The sequence below is a fragment of the Rhineura floridana genome, chromosome 7 (assembly GCF_030035675.1).
Source record: "Rhineura floridana isolate rRhiFlo1 chromosome 7, rRhiFlo1.hap2, whole genome shotgun sequence".
Lineage (NCBI taxonomy): Eukaryota > Metazoa > Chordata > Lepidosauria > Squamata > Rhineuridae > Rhineura > Rhineura floridana.
The window spans coordinates 34,987,393-35,008,299 of record NC_084486.1 but is presented as its reverse complement, the minus strand read 5'-3'; the positions used below and the strand labels follow the sequence as shown (position 1 = coordinate 35,008,299).

General features: G+C 41.1%; 1 protein-coding gene across 2 annotated transcripts in view; it reads right to left on the bottom strand.

The window, feature by feature from the left end:
• Nucleotides 1–9,924: 9,924 nt before the first annotated feature.
• Nucleotides 9,925–20,907, bottom strand: part of TSPAN15 (tetraspanin 15) — a 40,014-nt gene continuing 29,031 nt past the window's right edge. The window contains exons 5-8 of one of the 2 annotated variants that reach the window (XM_061635205.1): nt 20,026–20,142; nt 15,384–15,431; nt 13,301–13,417; nt 9,925–11,190 (exon numbers count right to left, since the gene is read on the bottom strand). In XM_061635205.1, the coding sequence (XP_061491189.1) occupies nt 11,038–11,190; nt 13,301–13,417; nt 15,384–15,431; nt 20,026–20,142 (435 nt within the window). In that variant the 3' untranslated portion in view covers nt 9,925–11,037. Of the gene's footprint in view, nt 11,191–13,300; nt 13,418–15,383; nt 15,432–20,025; nt 20,143–20,907 lie in introns of those variants that run through there. The other variant, XR_009763945.1, reaches the window with a different exon arrangement.

Genomic DNA, 20,907 nt, shown 5'->3' with positions numbered 1-20,907 from the left:
CCGGCCCTCCTCTGTGTGACAAGCTTTCATGTACTTGAAGAGTGCTAATTAGTAATTAATTAATTATATTTTTATCCCATCCTTCCTCCCAGAAGGAGCCCAGGGTGGTAGTCCATGAACTTCATTCAGGTGGTCCACAGCATATCTGCATTAAACAATCATTTTGTTTTTTAACTGATTTTATTGCTTCTTTTATTTTTATATTGTATTTTATTGTATTCCAATGGAAAGCAGATTGTGATCCAATGAAATACGAGAAAGAAAAGAAGCAATTTAAATGCAATTAAAAATCATACAGCATCTAGCACAACATATTACAATTGTGACAACAGGCAGAAAAATCATGAAGTAGTCCGCCAACACCATCAGCAATTTACAAGTGGTCATTGTGGGGGGGGGGAGTTTGGAAACCACTGGTGTAGATGAAGTAAAATAGTAGCTAATTCTTATAGACATACAGTGTCTTGCAAAAGTACTCAGACCCCTGACCAATGCTCTGATATTACTGAATTACAAATGGTACATTGTAATTTTGTTTTGTATGATATTTTATTTTGAAACACTGAAACTCAAAATCAATTATTCTAAGGTGACACTGGTTTTATGTTGGGAAATGTTTGTAGTTGCTTGCATAAGTATTCAACTCCTGTGCTGTGGAAGCTCTCAGTTTAAACAGATGAAAGAAATCGCCCTATCAAGGACACAATTACCTTACCATTGGCCTCCACCTTTGAACCATTAAAGTTGCTGTCACATTGTCAGGATACCCCCCCCATTGTTGAAGGATCATTGGTCAGGCTATGGATCGGAAAATGAAGGCCAAAGAGCATTCTACAGAAGTGAGAGATAATGTAATACAAATGGACAGATTAGGAAAAGGGTACAAAATAATATCCAAGTGTTTGGATATCCCAGTGAGCACATTTTCATCAATAATCAGGAAGTGGAAGCTGCATCACACCACCCAGGGACTGCCAAGAAAAGACAGTCCCTCACAACTCAGCGCTTGAACAAGAAGGGGACTTGTGAGAGAAGCCACAGAGAGGCCAACAATCACTTTGAAGGAGCTACAGAGTTCAGTGGCTAGGAGTGGAGTAATGGTACACCAGTCAACCATATCAAGAGCTCTGCATAACACTGGCTTATATGGGAGGGTGGCAAGAAAGAAGCCGTTGCTCAAAGAGTACAGTCTGAAAGCACACCTGGAGTTTGCCAGAAAGTATGAGAGTACCCCAGCTGTGATATGGGAAAAGGTTTTGTGGTCAGATGAGACCAAGATAAGAGTTTTTTGGCCAAAACGCAAAGCGCTATGTGTGGCGCAAACCTACCACTGCCCATGCCTCAAGACACACCATCCCTACAGTGAAGTATGGTGGTGGTAGCATCATAGGGTTGCCAGGCTCAGGGCCTGAGACTGAGCCTGTATTTTTAGGAGAAGAGAAAGTCAGCCAAGTGCAGGTGTTCTTGCAACACTGTAATGGGAAAAACCACAAGGTGGAATTCTCCCTTCCCCCTGCACAACTTTTAAAAATACAGAAGACCCCTTGGTTGCCAGGCCCGGCCTCCAAAATTCAATTTCTGGAAGAGACTGTTGCTTGGAATCCTGGACAACCAATGCTAGTCCATGTCATCAGTACTGAGCTAGATAGTATCAAATGGCCTGATTCGCAGATTCCTTTGTGCCTAAAAGAGGAAAGAAACCCGAGGGCCACAGAGGGCCACAGAGGGCCACAGAGGGCCACAGTGTCTCCAAAATTTATTTATGTATTTTATTTCATAACATTTATATACTGCTTTGTTGTAAAAAACCTCAAAGCAGTTTATAGAAGGAATTAAAACAATAAAATGATTGCAAAAACAGTTAAAGAAGGGTATTTAAAAACATTCAAAATAATAAACAATGAGTTAAAAACAGACAAAAAACATAATAACTTCTACATGCCTGGGTGGGCTTTTAGCAGGGACCAAAACGAGTACAATGAAGTGCCTGCCTAATGTCCCTGATTTGATATGGCTATTAGTGCTCCCATCTAATATCTCCACAACACTAGGCTTTCTTTCTACAATGGCCTTCTGGTAACTGGCCTGGCCTGAGAGCAATTAAACCCTTCTTGTCAGAAGCAAGTAGGCTAGATTAAATGTTCCCTGCCCAAGCTGTCTAAGCAGATGACAAGGAATGATCCTGTCACTTTAGCTGGACCTAGGAAACACCCTAATTTAGCTAAAATTTCTATCTTAATTTCCAATCAGAGAATGTTTTTTTTTGTTTGAGTGGTATGCTCCAAGCAACTCTGGTTGATGCATAATGTATCATACTTAATGACACCACTACAGCCTGTCCCATGATGTCACTAGGGCATGCCCCATGATGTCACTAGGGCATGTCCCCATGACGTCACTAAGGCCCGCCCCTGAAATCTCAGGGTTTTGGATGCTTCTGACCTGGCAACTCTATGATGTGGGGATGCTTCTCATCAGCAGGGACTGGGCATCTTGTTAAAATTGAAGGAAGAATGGATGGAGCAAAATACAGGGAAATACTGCAAGAGAACCTGCTTCAGTGCACTAAAAATCTGAAGCTTGGGAGGAAATTCACTTTTCAGCAGGACAATGATCCCAAGCACAAGGCCAAAGCAACATTGGAGTGGCTCAAGAACAAAATTTAAAGTGTCAATGAACATATTAAGGAGAGTCTCAGCAGAGAGTAGATGATGGCCCACTGGTGGACCAATTTCCAATGGGTTATCTAGAAGTGGCCAGTGATCTGCTGGCTGCTGGGATTCTTGCAAAGAATGCTGGACTAGATGGTCCCATCCAGCAAGCCACTTAGGTTGTATTCCTAACCCTGCTTACCTGGGACTAAACTCCACTGAATTAAATAGGACTTACTTCTGAGTAGACATGGTTAAGATTGGCCTCTTAACAGTCTTAAGCAAGTGTGCGTAGGATTCAAAATGTGTATGGTAGACCATGGGATTAAAGTAAGGATGAGGGAGAAATTTGATTCAGTTTGCATTCAAAGCCAAATGATCAAATCCACACTTTCTGAAAAGGCATGAGAACCAAAACACAGCCATCCTTCAAAATTTGCACTTATCCAAATTTTGCAATGCAGTTTTCCAACCAATGTTTACAAAAATGCATATATTAGGGGAAAGTGTGCATAAAAATGAATATATTTGGGGAAATAACATAGAAAAACACATTATAGCAGGATAAATAGCTTGCAGAAATGTGTACATTAATCCAAACTACATAAAAAGGTGTTTATTAGGAGAAATTTGCACTAGAATGCTGAGGAATTTTTGTGAGGATTTTAAAAAAATCAGATGGCTGCAGAAATGTGGAGAACTGAACTTAAGACTGGAAAAAGGAGAAACTGAGAGAACTGAAACTGACACTTCCTTCTGTCCGTAGATCTAGCATGTTATTCAGCCTTCAACAGGCACGTTCCCCAGCACAAGCCTTGCTCCTGCTGCCACATGCCAGCCATGTATGAAGCACATCTATCAAATCACTGGGAGTGCTACAGATTTCTAGTGTGACAACAGTGTCTGGATTAAGAGGGAAATGAAATGATATAAGGAAGCAAATGTCGGGCAGTACAAGACACACGAAGTGCCGAATTTGTTGGAACAGACCAAGATCCACCTTGCCCAGCATTCTTTGAAGGAATCTCTGCAACCCGCAGGCACTGGGAATTGGGCAGTGATCCACCAGTGCACAGCCCACCCTTATGCCCATCCTTGTTGGTAAAGGGACATAGCCCACTGGCAGAGCACATGATTTGCACAAAAAAGGCCCCCAAGTTTGATCCCTGGTATCTGCAGGCAGCGCTAGAGATGAGTCGTGTCTGAAAAGCCTGCTGCCAGCCATCTTTCACAACTGTGAGCTAAATGGACCAATGGTAGAAGACTGCTTCCTATGTCCGAAGGTGCTCTTGAGAACATACAGCCACAGGAAGATCCCTGCTAGATCAGACCCACAGCCCATGTAGTTCATCATGCTGCTCCCACAGTGCCTAACCAGATGTCTATGAGAAGCCTGCAAGCAGGAAATGAGTGCAGAGAGCACGCAGGGAATGGGGACAGCCCCACGTTTCCTGTTTTTGCTATGTTAGTGACAAGCGCACAGTGTAGGGGGAATGTAAATATTTGCCCAAGGCAGAATTCAAGCCCTTCCCTCAAATGGGAAGCGTATAAAGGAAACCAACCAAATAAAGGCTGGGTTGGAGAACCTGAACAGAAGCAGGGACAGAAGCAGCCTAAAGGAACACTGCATGCGCTAGGACAGCGATGGGGAATGTGTGGCCCTCCAGATGCTGTTGGACTCCAACTCCCATCAGCACTAGCCAGCATGGCCAACGGTCAGGGAGGATGGGAGTTGGAGTCCCAATAGCATCTGGAGGACTCAAGGTTCCCCATCCCAGAGCTGAGGGTTTCATGGGTGCCATGCAACTTTTTCTCTTTCTGCCCACCCCCCAGGTCTCAAATATGATGCAGCATGTTTCCTCCTCCACATTTTGACTCTTAGCCTGACCAACCTTGCAGCAGTGAGTGTGGCTTTCCTAGTGAGCATCAGCATCAATGCTTTTGCCATTGCCAACCTCTTGATTGCCCTTCCGTATATCTTCATGATGGTAAGATGATGATAACTATGATGATATTCTCCAAAACAGGTCTACTGATGGAGTGCCCTTGTTGAATAACATGCACTGTTCCTTGTAAAGCAGTCTCTGCTACAGTTTAAGCCCTGTGGATGAAATTTCTAGGATATAATTAGATGTGACAGAAAGAAACAAAAGTTTAAGGTTCTGACATGTAATCAGATGCAAGCAGAAACTCAGAAAGCACCAACTCTTTGTCCCTCTCTGCTCTGCTTGTTTCTGTGACGACTGGTAAAACTAAAGAGTGGCTACATTCAGATGTCACACCAAATTATGATTTAGTGAGACATGAATGACACTAGCCTCCTACAAGGGTTGCACGCTTCCCTCACCCTACCGTCCTCCTCCCACATAGGCTGGAAGTAGTTTGGAAGTACTCACTTCTGCTTGTGGTTAGCCACAGCTTACTGTGTGGTCTGGAACTGTGGGTGATGGTGACTAAGGTTAGTTTAAAGAAGCCAGCTCAGAAACTGTGTTTTGAAGTTAACCTGTTTGAAACTAACCACTGTTTGTTACTCCTGATGTCACCCAAAATGGTGATTAATCAAAAGGGGAAGCAAATACTTCCAAACTCTCCTCTTGGCTGCATGGGAGGAGGAGAGCGGAGCAAGGAGTGCACAAACCTGGGAGGAACCTATGTACATTCATGTCTTCCTAAACCATAGTATGCCATAAACCCAAAATGACCATTCCCCCCCCAACACTTTCTCAGAAATAGCAGGGAAGAGGATATGAACCACAGAGGTGGCAGGCAGAGAAAGGCTTGAACACCCCTTGCCACCACTTCTGCAATTCACATAAAGACTTTCCAAGGTGGAATTCTCCCTTCCCCCTGCACAACTTTTAAAGATACAGAAGACCTCTTGGAGGCCGGGCCTGGCAACCAAGAGGTCTTCTGTATCTTTAAAAGTTGTGCAGGGGGAAGGGAGAATTCCACCTTGTGGTTTTTCCCATTACAGTGTTGCAAGAACCCCTGCATTTGGCTGACTTTCTCTTCTCCTAAAGATACAGGATCAGTCTCAGGCCCTGAACCTAGCAACCCTAAGACTGCAAGAGCCTGATGAAAACCTTGCCTATCCACTCACAGGCAGAGCTGGTCTGGGAAGCAGCGGGCAGCTTGTCCTCCAGAAGTTCTTGAGCTCTGCCTGTTGACTTCTGAAGGAGGTGCCATACCGAAGGTGGTCAGTGCCATCCGGGAGCCTCCTGTGAAAAAATCCAGCTTGGAGTTAAATTTGTTCTTGCTTCCCCCCCCCCCCACCAACTCTGCAATATACGTTCTATGCTTACCATTTTAGGAGCTAGGATTGCAAAGTAGTCGAGGACAAATTCTTTCCTATTACATTCAGCATGACTCAAAGTGCCTCTCACTACTCAATGAACCCCATAGGACTATAAGTCTTGGTGTAGTCTTTAATTCTTTCTTTATTTGACCATACTGTATTCTGCAGGTCTTTGGTGGATTTCTTCTAAACCTCAATTCCATGTTGAACTGGCTGTCCTGGATTAAATGGATCAGTATCTACAGATATGGCATGAACATGAGTCATATCTCCTATGGAGGTGAAGGAAGATTTCACAAGAGCAATATTTGGGTTGGGATATGCTTCCCATTATCATAGAATCATAGTTGGAAAAGACCTTGGAGGCCATCTAGTGTAACACCCCACCCACCCTGGTTCAATGCAGGATCTGCAATATAGGGTGCAACTTCAGTACCCTGGACACATAGCCATCAGGCCTCTGCTTAAATACTTCCAGCGAAGGACAGTCCACAACCTCATGTGATTAAGCTCTTGCAAGTCCTTCAAAACAGGGAAATACTAAGGGCTTATCCACATGGGAGCATTTCTTCATAGCAAATACACTGCTTTTACTGTCGTAATAGATTTGCAAGGTCCACACTTTGTGCTCAATAGTAGCTTCAAATCTGTTGTTTTCCACTCACACAAGTAGGGAAGGATTAGTGTCACTTTTTTCCTTGTGGCCCCTCCCTCTAATTTTATATTTTTACTCCCTCTAGTTGCTCAGTTACTGGGCATGTGCAAATATTTTTGAGCTGAGCAGCATTTCCACTCCCTCCTGCCCCCACTGCTTTCTGAAGTTTGGTGGTTGAAAAGAAGTGGGGTCATCTGCCCTCTCTTATATAATATTTTACATAATATTTTATATATTTGATATTTTAAATATAAATATTGATATTGATATTTTCAGAAAATATTGATATTGATATTTTTGAGGTGACTTTTTTTTAAAATCCACTTTAGATTTTTTTAGGGAGAAAAATTGGAAACCAGGAGCAGAGAGATGTTACTTCAAAATTGTGTCCACAAAGACAGAGAATACGAGAAAGAATGATAAAATCCAATTGCAATTCCCATCACTAGTTACAAGGAGTGAAGGAAGTTTACTCTGAAAGAAAGGGAGGAAAGAAGGGAGGTCTGCAGCAAACTGTGAAGGGGGGAGGACAGAGCAATTGGAAGTTGCTGGATAAACCACAGGAAACAAAATGGAATTAAAGTTAGTGGGCGGGATAGTTAGTGGGCGGAGAAGGGGGAATAGCTGAAAGTGATTATTCACCTGCCCACTAAAAACCAAAGCAAACCGCTTGCAAAGACATGTGGAGCAGAGTGGAGCCATATTGTTCTAAACTTTTCGTATTATCAGCAGATTAGATTAGTATGGATTTACAGGGGGGAAACTGTGTGATACCTTCTGTTTGCCAGCAATGTCATGTGAATCATGCAGATCCAATTACAGCTGTCTACCTTCAGATTTTTCATCCGTCTTCCTTCTAAAGGGGCTTTGACTTGGCAAGGTCGGTAGGAACTTGGTAGCCACTACCCACATGCCTGAAGATCCTTAGAGAGAAAGGGCAGGCAATATGTCTAGAAAACAAATGAATCCAAGACCAGGCAGTATCCTGCAGTTATCTTCCTTCCTCTATATCGGGGACATTCTCAAAAGATTCAGTAGTGGCCCTGAGCATGTAGAACTCCCTCCCAATTTTTAAAGGGGTATTAAAAGACCCATTTATTTCAAATTGCATTCAAAGGCTTTATGGTGCTGCTGATTTGAAACTGCTTTCACATTTTTTTAACCCGATTTGTAATGGCATGATGCTGGTCTGCTGTTGGATTACACCACTTCTTTTAAACGATTGTTTTATGGTAGTTGTGGTGTTGTATTTTATCATTACGTATATTGTACTTTTATTATTGTACTTTTATGCATGCCACCTTTTTAGGGCTTTGACCTAAGTTGGGCAGAGCAACACATTATAAGGAAAAAAACAGGGAACCCAATATATATTTGATTTGAAATTGGGGGGAGACATTATTTGCAGAGAATGAGGCCTACCTTTTATCACTTGCAATCATCCCCTCCAGCTGGACTGTCTGGAAATAAATCTGCCAGGCTAGGAAGGGTGGGGAGAATGTCCTGGGAGAAGAGGTTACAAGGGGAGAATATGTGAATGGGGAAAGGGTTTCCTCCATTCATGTTATCCCAATGAACAGAGGCTTGTACATCTGCCTCCAGTTATCCTTCTCTTTCGCTATTGTTAAAAAGATGGCAAAAATGCAACTGGGGAAGCCAGTTTCTAGCAGAGAACAGGGTCTCAGGGTGCTTCCAGATGGGTGTATATTGTGGGATTTGTGCTGCTTATACAATGTTTTTGCAGCATCCATATGACAACCACCGCATCAAAATGCCTGCCCATATTCCACCATTTACGTTTTCTGCAGAAAATCCAGCAAGTTAAAAAAAACCAAACTGTTGTCAACAGTCTGTTTATGATATCTCAAGAAGTATGTTTGCAATATTAACCCCCCCCCAATCTGGAAGCACCCACAAACTGGGTGATGTTGCCAGTCAAAAAATATCCCCTATCTTCAGGGTAATATTTTTTTTCCAATAATTTGAGTCTATAAAAAGTTTGTTTCCATTTCAGGCTCTGACCATCAATGAACTTACAGGAAGAGTCTTCTAATTGAATTCTATCAGGTAAAGAATCTTATTCTTGGGAAAGGAATCCAATGGGGACGAGGAAGAGAGAATCCCTGGCAGAAGAACCACCAAATCCAGAGCCCTGCTGGTCTCACACCACCCAGGGCAGAACAGGGGTGGGGGTGGGGAGCGGCTGGAGGGAAATTAAGTATGTCAGCTCCATGGCTTATGCACTTTCCCTTCCTTTTCAAATGCTTGTTGGGGGAACACGAGGTCTTGGAATCTTGTGGGTCCAAAGGGGCTCTCCATCCCCCAGTACACCCCTTTTCCTTCCATTCTGCCATCACCAAGGTGGGTAGTGTAGAAAGAGGGATGGCTGCAACGAGAGAGACCCATAATATCCTATGGCCTTTGTAACACCTTCCCAGGGACAATAGCATTGCAGCCATTAACAGCCACAAGCACCACATGGCAGAGAGCAAGAAATGGTGACCCAAAACTGACACCAACCATCTTCCTTTGGTTGAGTGGAAAGCTGAATTCTGTCTGAACTTGCAAATTCTGTTTAGCTATTATAGCCAACAGCTTGTAATGGGGCCTATCCTCCTTGAATTTGTCTAATTTCTTTTTTAAGTCAACAGTTTATATTCCAGAATAGTGCCTTCAATATTATGAAAGGTTTTCGCTGCTTTGTTTGGCTACTTGGCAGCCCTACTCCATGACACTCAGAAGACCTGGATTCATTGGGTTTTACTAGTATCAATTGATACTATGCTACCGAGAGCAGTTGAACCACTTTTAATACAAAATTGGTTATGGGTTGCTGCTGTAGTTGGCTATGAGGGAGCAAATGGTTTTTAAATAAAAGCAGGAAGCCAGGTCACAGCAATGAGACTGTTTTCAGAGAAAATGGATCACTTTTGATGACTGTAAACCACCTTGGGAGGATAATGTATTCTGAAAGGTGGTTTAAAAAATCATTGCATAAGTAAAATGAAATAATAAACTTTCCAGGTTGCTTTTTCTATTAGCATTTCTCTCTCAACATTCCACAAAGTTTCTTGTTATTTCCTCTTCTTATTTTCTCATTTCATCCTCAATATATCCAAGTAAAATAACATATTGAGGGTATCCATTTTGTATTATATATCAAAATTCAGTGTTATTAAAAAGTGAAAGTCTTAGTTTGCATTACATCCCCATCTTTCCTGCAATTATTATGAAAAGTCAGAGAAAATTGTTTGGGCATCAGTTTTTAAAGATCGTATGTAAAAAAATCAGTACATGGTTTGTCTTCTTACAAAATCATACAATTTATTTTCCATATAAACAATTCTATTTTTCAATGGCACATCTGTACACACCAGAACTCTAATCAGTAGGCAAAAAGCAAGAAAAATACATTACAGTACAATACTTACAGGGCTCAAATTAATCAGGGATGCTAAATATTTGTATCACACACAAAAACTGCACAGTAACAAACTGAAATTAAAACTGGTATCAAAGCAAGATGTCATCTGAGTTAGGTCAGACAGTGGTTTATATTAGAAAGGCACAAAAGACTCATCAAGGCCTCCGGAGTGTTTTCAGTAACCCATAAGAAGCAGCATCAAAATATGATTGCACAGGTAATGGAAATCATTCCTTAAAATATATCTTACAAATAACTTCATTTGTTAGGAATCAATATGAAGACACAATCTGTAAAACTAGATGGGTTAAGTATTAGTTACAAAGCGTTCCTCACAAGAAATGAACATTCCCACAAAATAACTCTGCAGTTGACATGCCCAAATCTGCCTAGTGGTAAGGCCCAAGTCTTGAAAATAACAATAATAATAAAATAACAAATAACCAGGACTTGCATGAAATTTGAGTTTTAAACAAATCAGAATTCAGCCAGCTAATAAAACATAGTAGTGGATACCCTTTGATAAAATTAGGAAACGGCTACTTCAAGCAAACAATCATTTTAAGGTGAAAAAGTCAGCATCTTAGAGTGGTCTTGTGATTGTGCCCCCCTTATCATGTTCTGACAACAACTAGAAAAACAGCTAGAAATCAAGATGCTTTTATCTTGTTAAAAACATCCTTTTGTGGGTAGGCTAGACAGCCCTTAGTTTGGCTACAATAATTACTAAGTTAGATCACAATTTTTCTCCTGGATTAGTTATACTATTTACCATAAAAAAGGAAATTGGCTTGATTTTTAAATTCTACATTTGAAGAGAAGATCCAATGATACTGCCAAGAATGCTCAAGAGCATATATATTATTAATGAATCAAGTCCACAGGTTTGGAATCATGAGATTTGTTCCTATATACTATTTTTTACAAATCACATTAAGTTTCAACAGTTTGACTACAGTAAAGGCACGATGCAAACAGATATTAGTCATTTGTCTTAGAGGACTATCTGGCATTACTCAGGAAAACACATACAGCACCCGGCACTAGTATATTCAATGTCAGCCTTCTGTCTCCCACCACCTAGCAGGGTCTCATTAAGCTTGTACTCAGCAATGATATCTTCTACCCGGGTGATGTAAAGCAAAGATAACAACACTCCAAGGAACTGTAAAATAAAGTGACGGGAATGATTAGGATATCACCATTCACTAACATATGAACTGTTTTTTTAACTACTACTAATTTCAGTATGCAGAACAATTCTTAATTTACATTTTGTATTCAGGTACAAACACCGAAGGACAAAATGCATGCCCCTGGCACCTATGCAGAGGATTTGGGCATATAAAATTTGGCACATGTCCCCTTAAAATCCTCCAAAAAGAAATGTGTGAGTTTGAACTCATACTTCTGAATGTGCTGAACTGTCCTCATGCATGCACTTCACACTTGAGGAGAGGCACTCATAATTTGTATCCAGTCAGTATCTGTGCCCATGTACTAAAAATGTGAGGAATGGGCTTTGACCAGTGCCACTTTTGCTAGGGAAGTTCACATGCAGAACAGCGGAAGCATTCTGATAAATTAAGACTTGATGGCAATGAATTGCCACACTGTCCAAGGGATGGATGCTTGAATAAATGTGCCACACCCTACCAAGTGAATCACAGCGATTCTTGACAACAATTAGAGATGAGCAAGCACCCCCAAACCATATTGGAATGGCTTGGTAGTAAGCCAAGGTATTTTCCAAAAAACTCAAAAGCAGATTGACATTTTCCAGAAATCTGCCTACCACCCAGCCACTCTGATTCTGAAAACATCCTTGGCGCCAGCCTCTCAATCCCCCTAAGCCCTTCACCCCGCCCCTTTAAATTAGACTTATTTAATGGCACAGTGGTAGCGCTGCTTCAAATGCCATGAGAGAATAAAGTTGGGAGACTGGGGGTGTTTCCAGAAGACCTGTTTACTGAGCATTCATCCTGATTTGTTTGCAGGGAGATTAGATGGCATTGGCTATTTAATGAGCATTCATTCCGATTTGTTTGTGCAGAGGTTAGATGACACTGTGTCAAAGCCAGTGTTATTCCACACCTTCCAGTGCATTTTCCCATGACTTTCTTTACTGAACAAAGTTGCATTTTGGAGGGAAGAGGGTTTGTTGCACAAAGCCTCCCAATCATTGTAATTGTGCAGCCTGACTTTGCTGGTATGTATTGAATCCCACCCACAAATAATGACAGTCTGGAACCACCCTGGATCTCTGCATTTCCTCTCTGGTGTGCTGCTAGCATGCCATGAGGGAAAGCCGTGATCGCCAATGAGAGTTGTCCTTTGTCAAGGGACCACGGCACGGTTGGGGAACCATGTTGTCTCCAAGATCCAGCCCCACCCTGCAGGCCATCTATGACAGGTGTGTGGGAGAACCCACCTGCCAATCGTGATACTGTTATGATGGCACATGACCGACAGGTGGGTTGTCCCACACACCTGTCAAAATCCCTTGTGTGGGATTCCAAGGCTTAGGAACCCCAGCACAATGGGTATTGCCAGCATATGCTTTGCAAGCTGCCTTGTGCTGCTCCTTTAAGCTTTTCAGAGTTTGAAAGGAACAGAGTGGCTTCAAAGAGCAGCACTGGGGGGAGAAGTAGTTTCCATTGAATGGGCAGTTGGAAGTGTGCCTTGTTCCAGCAAAGGAACAATCAGGAGCCCACTTTAACCTCCCAGATGTTTCTTTGAAGCCTTGACCTTATCCAAACCACACCTAACGTCATGTATGATGTCAGGTGTAAAGTGAGCAGGCATGGCTTCCCCAAAACAACCTGGTGGGCCAAGTTTGGCCCGTGAGCCAGATGTTCCCCATCCCTATAGTACTACAAAAGCATTTTAATTTGAGGTACAGAAGAACTGGGGGACTTTTCCCTCCGATGAGATGGGCTTTTATGAGCTTCTGAAGCTTGGAGACCTTCACCCATATCTCTAATAAGGATCTGACATGCTGTAAGCAACTCAGGTACGTTGATTCTATACCACCAGAAGAAACTCAGGACCCATGCATCAGATGGCAAAGCTCAACTGGTAGAAATATGCCTAACAGAATGTACAAAACGATAGGCACTTCTTTTAAAAAAAAAAAAAAAAAGCAAAATGCAAAAACAAAAAACAGTTATCTTGTAATTACTGACAGCCAACACATTTAAAATATTTTAAAGAAAATGACCAAGTCAATATCTTGAATATTTCCTTTTACAAACAGTCTAATCAGTTAGTCTTACCTGAGGGAACAATATACCAAACAGAATGCCAGCCATGATGGCATAGTTGTCCAAAAACCAAATGAGTACTGCGCTTGTGCATCCTCTCACATATATAATGTGTTGAACACTCAGGCGCTGTAAAGTAACAAACATAGACTTTAAGCCACAGCCTGATTTGTTTACAGAAACAATATGGGCCTTGTATTAAATGCTAACAGTCCCACTGAATTTTACACAAAGAGCTTACTGCTGAGATTTCAGTGGGTTTCATTTGGCAAGATTAACTTTTTATAAAAAGTCTCTTCCAGTAAAAGCCTCCTCATACACTATGACTGCAACCATCTGAGGGGGTTTTGCTCCAAATTCTTTCTTTGTCAAATTAATGACAAGGAACGGGGATTTTTCTGTAGTGCCACCCTTACTGTGGAACTCTCTTGGGCTGCCACCCTCCCCTCCCCAACTTTCAAGGGTGGTAGAAAAACAAAGAGGTCTCCCTCTGCTGATCTTAATGCCAGAGAGGGTCTCTGTTGGGAATGAGGGAGTCTTTCAGATATTTCAGGCCTAAGTAGTTCAGGACGTTAAACACTAATGTGAACCCTTGAATTGAGCCCTGAAACAAATTGGCAACTGGTGGAACTGTTTTAAAATGGTTGTTATACAAGTCCCCAGTAGAACCCCAGCCAGTAATCTGGCTGCTGCATTTGGATGAGTTGACGTTTCTGAGTCTGAGGTTTCAAGGGCACGCCATGTAAAGTGTGCTGCAATAATCCAATCTGGAAGTTACCAGAGCATGGAGTACAGTGGCCAATTCATCAAAAGGAGGCATAGCTGGTGAACTGGCCAGCTGAGTATAAGCATTCCTAGCCACCAAAGTCACCTAAGCTTCCAGTGACAATGTTGAATCCAGGAGTACCCCCAAATATGGACTTGCTCCTTCCAGGGGAGTGCAACCTCTCCAGAACAGGCCATTTTCCCACATCTCACATCTAAGAATATGGATCAGCTCTGTCTTACTAGAATTCAGCTTCAATTCCACATCCAGCCCATCATCACTTCCAAGCACCAATCTAGCACCTGAACCACCTCTCCTGATTCAGACAGAACATAAAGAAAGCTTTCTTGTTTCAATGGGCCTTTGGGGGCTAGAGGCCTTATCTGTTACATGGCCTGGCATAGGCTTTTATGTTCTATGAATCTGCCAGACAGATTTCTGTTGCATTTTGTTTTGCTGCTCACAATTTGTTGTTTATAAGATAATGCTGGTTAGGTTGTGATTTAATTGGATATTATTTTTATTATTGTTTTATACAATAAATATTAGGCACCCTGAGAGATCCATAGAGCCTTGATTGACAGAGTATAAATACATAGATTTTCTAGTTCAAGCTGCCTTTACATTTTTAGTTGCATCTTATCCCCACAAAGAAATGGGAGATATGACATGCAATTCATTCATGTTTTCAGGCCGACAATATTAGTACAACCACAAGAGACAAAATGTTTTCATGCATTGCAACAAACTCCAAGAACACAAAAGACTGGTGAACGCAAGGGTATTTCTGTGACAGATCTATGCTAGGTCTCAAGAACACCCAATTCATCCTGCTCATCATCCATGTTTTGTTCCAGTGAAGTCAGCACCTCATTGCAGCCTTGCTCACAATATACAGAAATCGCATGAAAGGTGTTTTCTATAAACTTTTTGTTTGGGCACTTATTCATTAGTAGATGAGCTTACCTCAGCCCTAAACAGCACAATGAGGTGTGCCCACAACCAGAACTATTTGTGATGTAGATGACTGCAGCCTTACAAGTCATGCCTGTGCTGTTCTTGGCACATGTGGATTGCAAAGGCATAAGACATAGCACAGGAACAAACTAAGCCAAGGAGGGATAGTTTTCCTTTTCTTGTTTTCAACAGAAATACTTGATGGTGCAGATTGAGCCCAAGGATCAAGAATGCAAGATGTAAAGTTACAAACTCTCAAAAAAGGGCTCCTACTGGGAGGAAGGGCAGGATATAAATAAAATAAATACATAAAGTACATCCTTTTAAATGGCTTAAAGCTAAACTGAATGTGGAAAAAATATATTCCCCTACCTCTTCATTGATGGTTTTATATCCACACATGGTATTGACAACTGCTGTCTGAAAAAAACAACACGTATTTCAAAATATGAGTACAGTGTAACAGCAATAGATTATAATATATCATTTATTTCACATTTTCGATAATGAAAACTATATAATACTCAGTATGTATTTGGCTGTCTTCATTTTACTAGGCCTGAAGTAGTACAGTAAGTAAATTGGGGGGGAAATGCACTGTATGCATTAAGAGCCCCAAATGTTACTGATATACTTTCTTGTGGAAAGTATTTTCATTGACATATGGAAGATACTTTATATTGTCAGGACTATCAAAGAGTTTGTTAACTACTGAAAATTCCCAAAAAGACACAAATCACTGTACTCTTCTCTGAAGTTTAAAAGATAATAATTGAAAAATGAGGTTGGCACAAATTGTGGCCTACTGCCACAATTATTACTACAATCCCCCAAACTCTCCAAACCGAAAGGCTTAGCTCCAAGCTTTACAATTCAGTTTGTAGTTATATAGCACTTGGTAATGCAGCCATTTATTCACCGTTCACAAGTTTCACTAGGCCCTAATTTCTCTTGTGGACAACAATGGCCAACTATTTCAAGCCTGTTAAAAAGGTGCTTGGGCCATGAATCTTACCCATGAATGCCACTGATAAACCTTGACTCTCCACACTATGAACCCAAGACATGAACAAGCATATTCACACAATACGTCTGCTACTGTCAAGCAAATCTATGCACCATCCACTGGGAACACCTCTTGCACAAGTCCCATTAAAATTAAGGAATCACTGAAGAACAAAGTGTGATTCTGCTCAATTACCAATCATTTCAGCCAACAAATGTCTAATCTGGATATAATTTCCCTGTAGAAAGTTTCATGAACACAGCAATTGTACTTTCCAAGTGCATATACATGTAAAAAGAAAAAAGAAAAGATGTGCACACAATTTTATTATTGTTGTTGTTGTTGTTGTTGTTATTATTATTATTATTGGAGCCAGTGTGGCATAGTGGTTAAGGTGTTGGACTACGACCTGGGAGACCAGGGTTCAAATCCCCACACTGCCATGAAGCGCACTGGGTGACCTTGGGCCAGTCACTGCCTCTCAGCCTCATGAGAACCCTATGCATCGGGTCGCCATAAGTCGGAATCGAAGGCAGTACATTTACATTTTATTATTATTATTAATTACATTTGTATACCACCCCATAGCCGAAGCTCTCTGAGCAGTTTACAACAATTAAAAACATTAAAAACAAATATACAAATTTTAAAACACTTTTTAAAAAACCAATTTATATATATGTTTCTGAATACCAGTTGCTTGAGAGCAAAAGCAGAAGAGGAAAGGGCTGTTGTGTTCACACCCCACTAATGGGCTGCTTAGAGAAATCTGATTGGCCAAAGCAGGAAACAAGGCTGGGGGATAGAGAGAGGGGAGAGGCATTGGTCTCCTCCAGCAGTGCTCTAGTTACATCCTCGCCACCTATCCTAAGGATTCCAGTTTGAGGAAGTGTCAGCAATGGAAATCTTCACTCCCATGGGGTTTGGGCTTCAAAGATTTGGGACTGAAGAGGGCGCTCAAGTCCAGCATCACAGTGGCCCCTCTGAACTCAAGAAGAAGAGCATGCAGCTTGTGAATTCTGACATTTCTGACACACTGCTTTCGACTTCATGGGTGTTCCACACAAAAATCAGGAAGGGAGGTGGTTTGGGGGAATGGCTGTTTCACCAGTCTAGGCCTACACACACCTGCCATATGTAGCAATCTAAACACAATTTGGATGGAATGTCCTTCCCGTGAAAAGATAGTGTCTGAATTAGTCACATTTGAGACAGATTTAGGTGTGGCTTACAGAAACGTTCCCAGTACTTTGTGCCCTTTGTCACCATTCACAAAACATAGACTATAAATGCACTAACTACTTGCAACATGTGTCCTGGGATGCTCCAGAAACCTACAAAGGGTCAATAAGCAAGATGAAGGGCCTCTGATAAAGGAGGAAAAGTCACCGGAAACTATGATAATTTTTTAAATTTCTATCATCATCTATATCAACTGGCATTATGAAAATTAAAAACTTCTTTATAAAACTAGTCATGATTTAAGTCACAGGTAGTTTTATTTTGAAAAGGTCTCCAGCTTTAGTAATGCCAATTGACTTAAGAGTGCAAAATTTGTAAGTTACTGAGCACTGGAATATAGAACACCTTTTATTTTATAGGCAACACCATTCAGAAAGTCTCACTTCAGAGAGCAAATGTGAGGTACAATTTAAGGGTACCAAATTTTGCCCAAAATAGACAGCCTCAATTCCTTCCCTCATCAGCTGCAGCGGGTGCAGTAATGGTAGCAGAAATTGGGTGGGAAAAGGCACCTCCAAAATAGTACACACATTACAATTGCTTTGGTGTGATGTCACTTGAAGATAGCACTTCTCAAGACCAAGAAAGCCTGCATGCAGTGGATTTTTAACAACACATTTAAACAAAGGAGAGTTACACTGCTACTAACAACCAGATGGCTGCAGAGAAAGTGCTTTCTTAAGAAAGAAGACTGCGGCTCAATTACAGAGTTTGTACTCAGAAGGTCCTGGGTTCAATCCCCATGATCTTCAGGAAGGGCTATTTAATGTTAGAAGTGTGACAAGAACAACTCCCATTTAGGTTCTCTTTGCGTGGGGAGAGAGACAGAGAGATGGTGCTTACTTGAGCAACTGCTCTAAAGAAGTCTCCAGGTATGAGACTGAGCATGATGACAGATGTTCCATCTAAAGAGCTGTGCTGTGTCTGTTCTACACCTGCAATTGAGCCCAGCTCATACCCAGTATTACAATCTCCACAAACACTGCAATGTAAACAGCAGGCTGCTGAATGCTAGACTGGCCACCAATTCTTGTCCCTCTCCTCATGAGTCAGATGGGCTACCACCCTTTTTAGTTTTTTTTAAGAAGTGGCATATACATATATTCATATATTGACTCTGCCTCCTAAAGAAAAAAATATTAATTTAAAAGAGAGCTGAAAACTGCTCTAGATTGGACATAAATAAATAAATAATTGACCGGCAGCTTTTATTATTTATTTAATTTGTATCCCACCCTTCCTCCCAGCAGGAGCTTAGATTCTTCCATATACATATCTCCTCCTTTCCACCTCTACCACACTGAATACCTGCAAAACTAGGGGAATTTGTGGGGGAGGGGGTTTAAGCATGTCAATTTGCACAGCAGCAAAACTGTCTCTGCCATTCTGGCAACGGTAAGATTGTGTGCTCCCTTAACCAGGGCCAGCCCAACTGCAGAAACAGCCTAAATATGATATTTAGAAGATAGCATATGTAGAGCTGCCAACATTCATTTTAGTTTCTCTGGCCATTGGTCTTTATTCTGCTAAGGGTGCAGGGAGGCAACTAGACTGAGGTCATTTCCATCCCTGTCCTCCACCACATGAAGGGTAGCCCTGTCAATGTTCTGATATCCTGTAGAAGGAGAATTGAGGAGACTCTGTCCAGGCATCATTTCCTAAGATCAGTGCTATGCCAGAGATGACAAAAAGTAAACTTAACTTGGCCCACAACATTTCCAGGGCAACTTGTGGGCTGCCCTGGGGTTTGCTATGATAGGAAACAGCTTATGCAGCTCCTATGGATTTATACCTACACATCAGGGCTTAGTATACTGCATGATCTTACACACTGCATGAACTTTGTCCAAAGATAAAGACACTGCCCTTAACAGTACTTTTCCATGACCACAGAGTAAATGACTAATTGCTGCTCTCTTCTGTACTTTTCCAATGCAAAAGCCAAGCTGGCTTTGGAAATATATGTCAAGCAGAAAAGATTTATTCATCTTGATTTATTTTTAAAGACTGTGGTGTGGCATCTTTCAGACAAATGAGTGTAACGATACAGTGCTGCAAGATTTCAAGGACTTTTATTTGATACATGTGTAACGTGTTCTTTTATATCTTAAAAAACAGCAGAAACTTTACAAGTTTTATTTGGCAATAATTAGGAATCTGCACACTTTATCACATATGACAACAGAGAAGTAAAAATATTTTGTATTGTCACCTGAATGTATCATCCTTGCTGTCACAAATCTCAATGGAATGTGAATTTAAAATTCATTCAGAATGTTGTAAAATAATTTATTCTATCAAATTGGTATGAATTTATTTGTCAGGAAAAAAGTGACATGGTATAATAAACATTTTAGAAGAAAAGGGATTTAATTCTTCATTTGTTTCAATAAATATTTGGGTGGCAGGAGGGAAAAATCCACTACTTAAACATTTGTAGAAAACCAATAGAAAGATTTTGAGAACTTTTCCTTTCAGGAAATTGTATTTACAATTAAAATTATAGCCTCTTCTCTTCCCAAAGCAGAAGATCAGTTTTTGTATAGAAAGTGTGCATTTGTTTCCATTTGTTACACTAGTCTAAGCATGCACGTATCATATCAAGCAAGGTGAATGGCATAATGAATCCTGCTTCGATCTGAACTGATGGTGACAATTTTAAGTTGCCAAACTGATTTTCTTTCACAGAAAAGCAATTTGTTTTGTGAAATATGAGGAACCAACAGAAAACTGCCAAATTAATCCAGAATAATAGATTACTTTTACCTTGTTTGTGACACAACAAGAGTATGGAACTCCACAAGCTAGTGGTCCTGGGGCATTACAGTCATGGTACTGGTTTTCTGCCCAGTCTTTAAAATCTTCTCCACCACAGCACTTAAACTTTAAGAAAAAAAAGAGTATTACTATCGTTGTTGCAGAAATATAGACTCTTATCACTAAGGGGAAAAAACCCTAGTGATTACTATAGTGGCTTAGGACAATATTGAACTAAATAACGCTAGTGCAAGGATTAACAATAGCACAATTAGACTTCCCACCCCGCATGTGCCCCAACCCATTCCCAACTGCTCCAGTGAATTTGGGGAGCCTCCAGCACATATTTAGGGAGCACATGGGGGTAGGAGGAAATTTAAAATTGGCAATGGCACCACCAAATAAAAAAGGCCCCCCTGCTGGCCATTAGACCCATGCAGAGCCCGATGGGACTACGATAACCCTGAGCTTTAATCTGATGTGTTATCTTTTATATTGCTCTGTTATTTTATGGTTTTACTGATTTTAATTTTTATATTGTAAGCTGCCCTGGAAATATTTATATTGAAAGGCAGAATATAATTTCATAAATAAATACCTGACAACACAAATGTCCAGTTTATAAAGCAAAAAACACACAAAAGTCTGAAGTGTATTGAGAGACCCAAGCATATCTTCAATCTACTCAGAAAAAATATTGTAGGTGCTTTTCTGAGGCAGGAAGAGCCTGTAATGGACTCTGCAGGGGAAGTAATCAGATTCAGAGCTAACCCAATCCATTTTAGTACCCTAGGTTATTGACATAAGGGAACGTTCTCCAACCTGGTGCCCTCCAGATGTTTTGGACTACAACCCACATCAGCCCCAACCAGCACAATGCTGGCTAGGGCT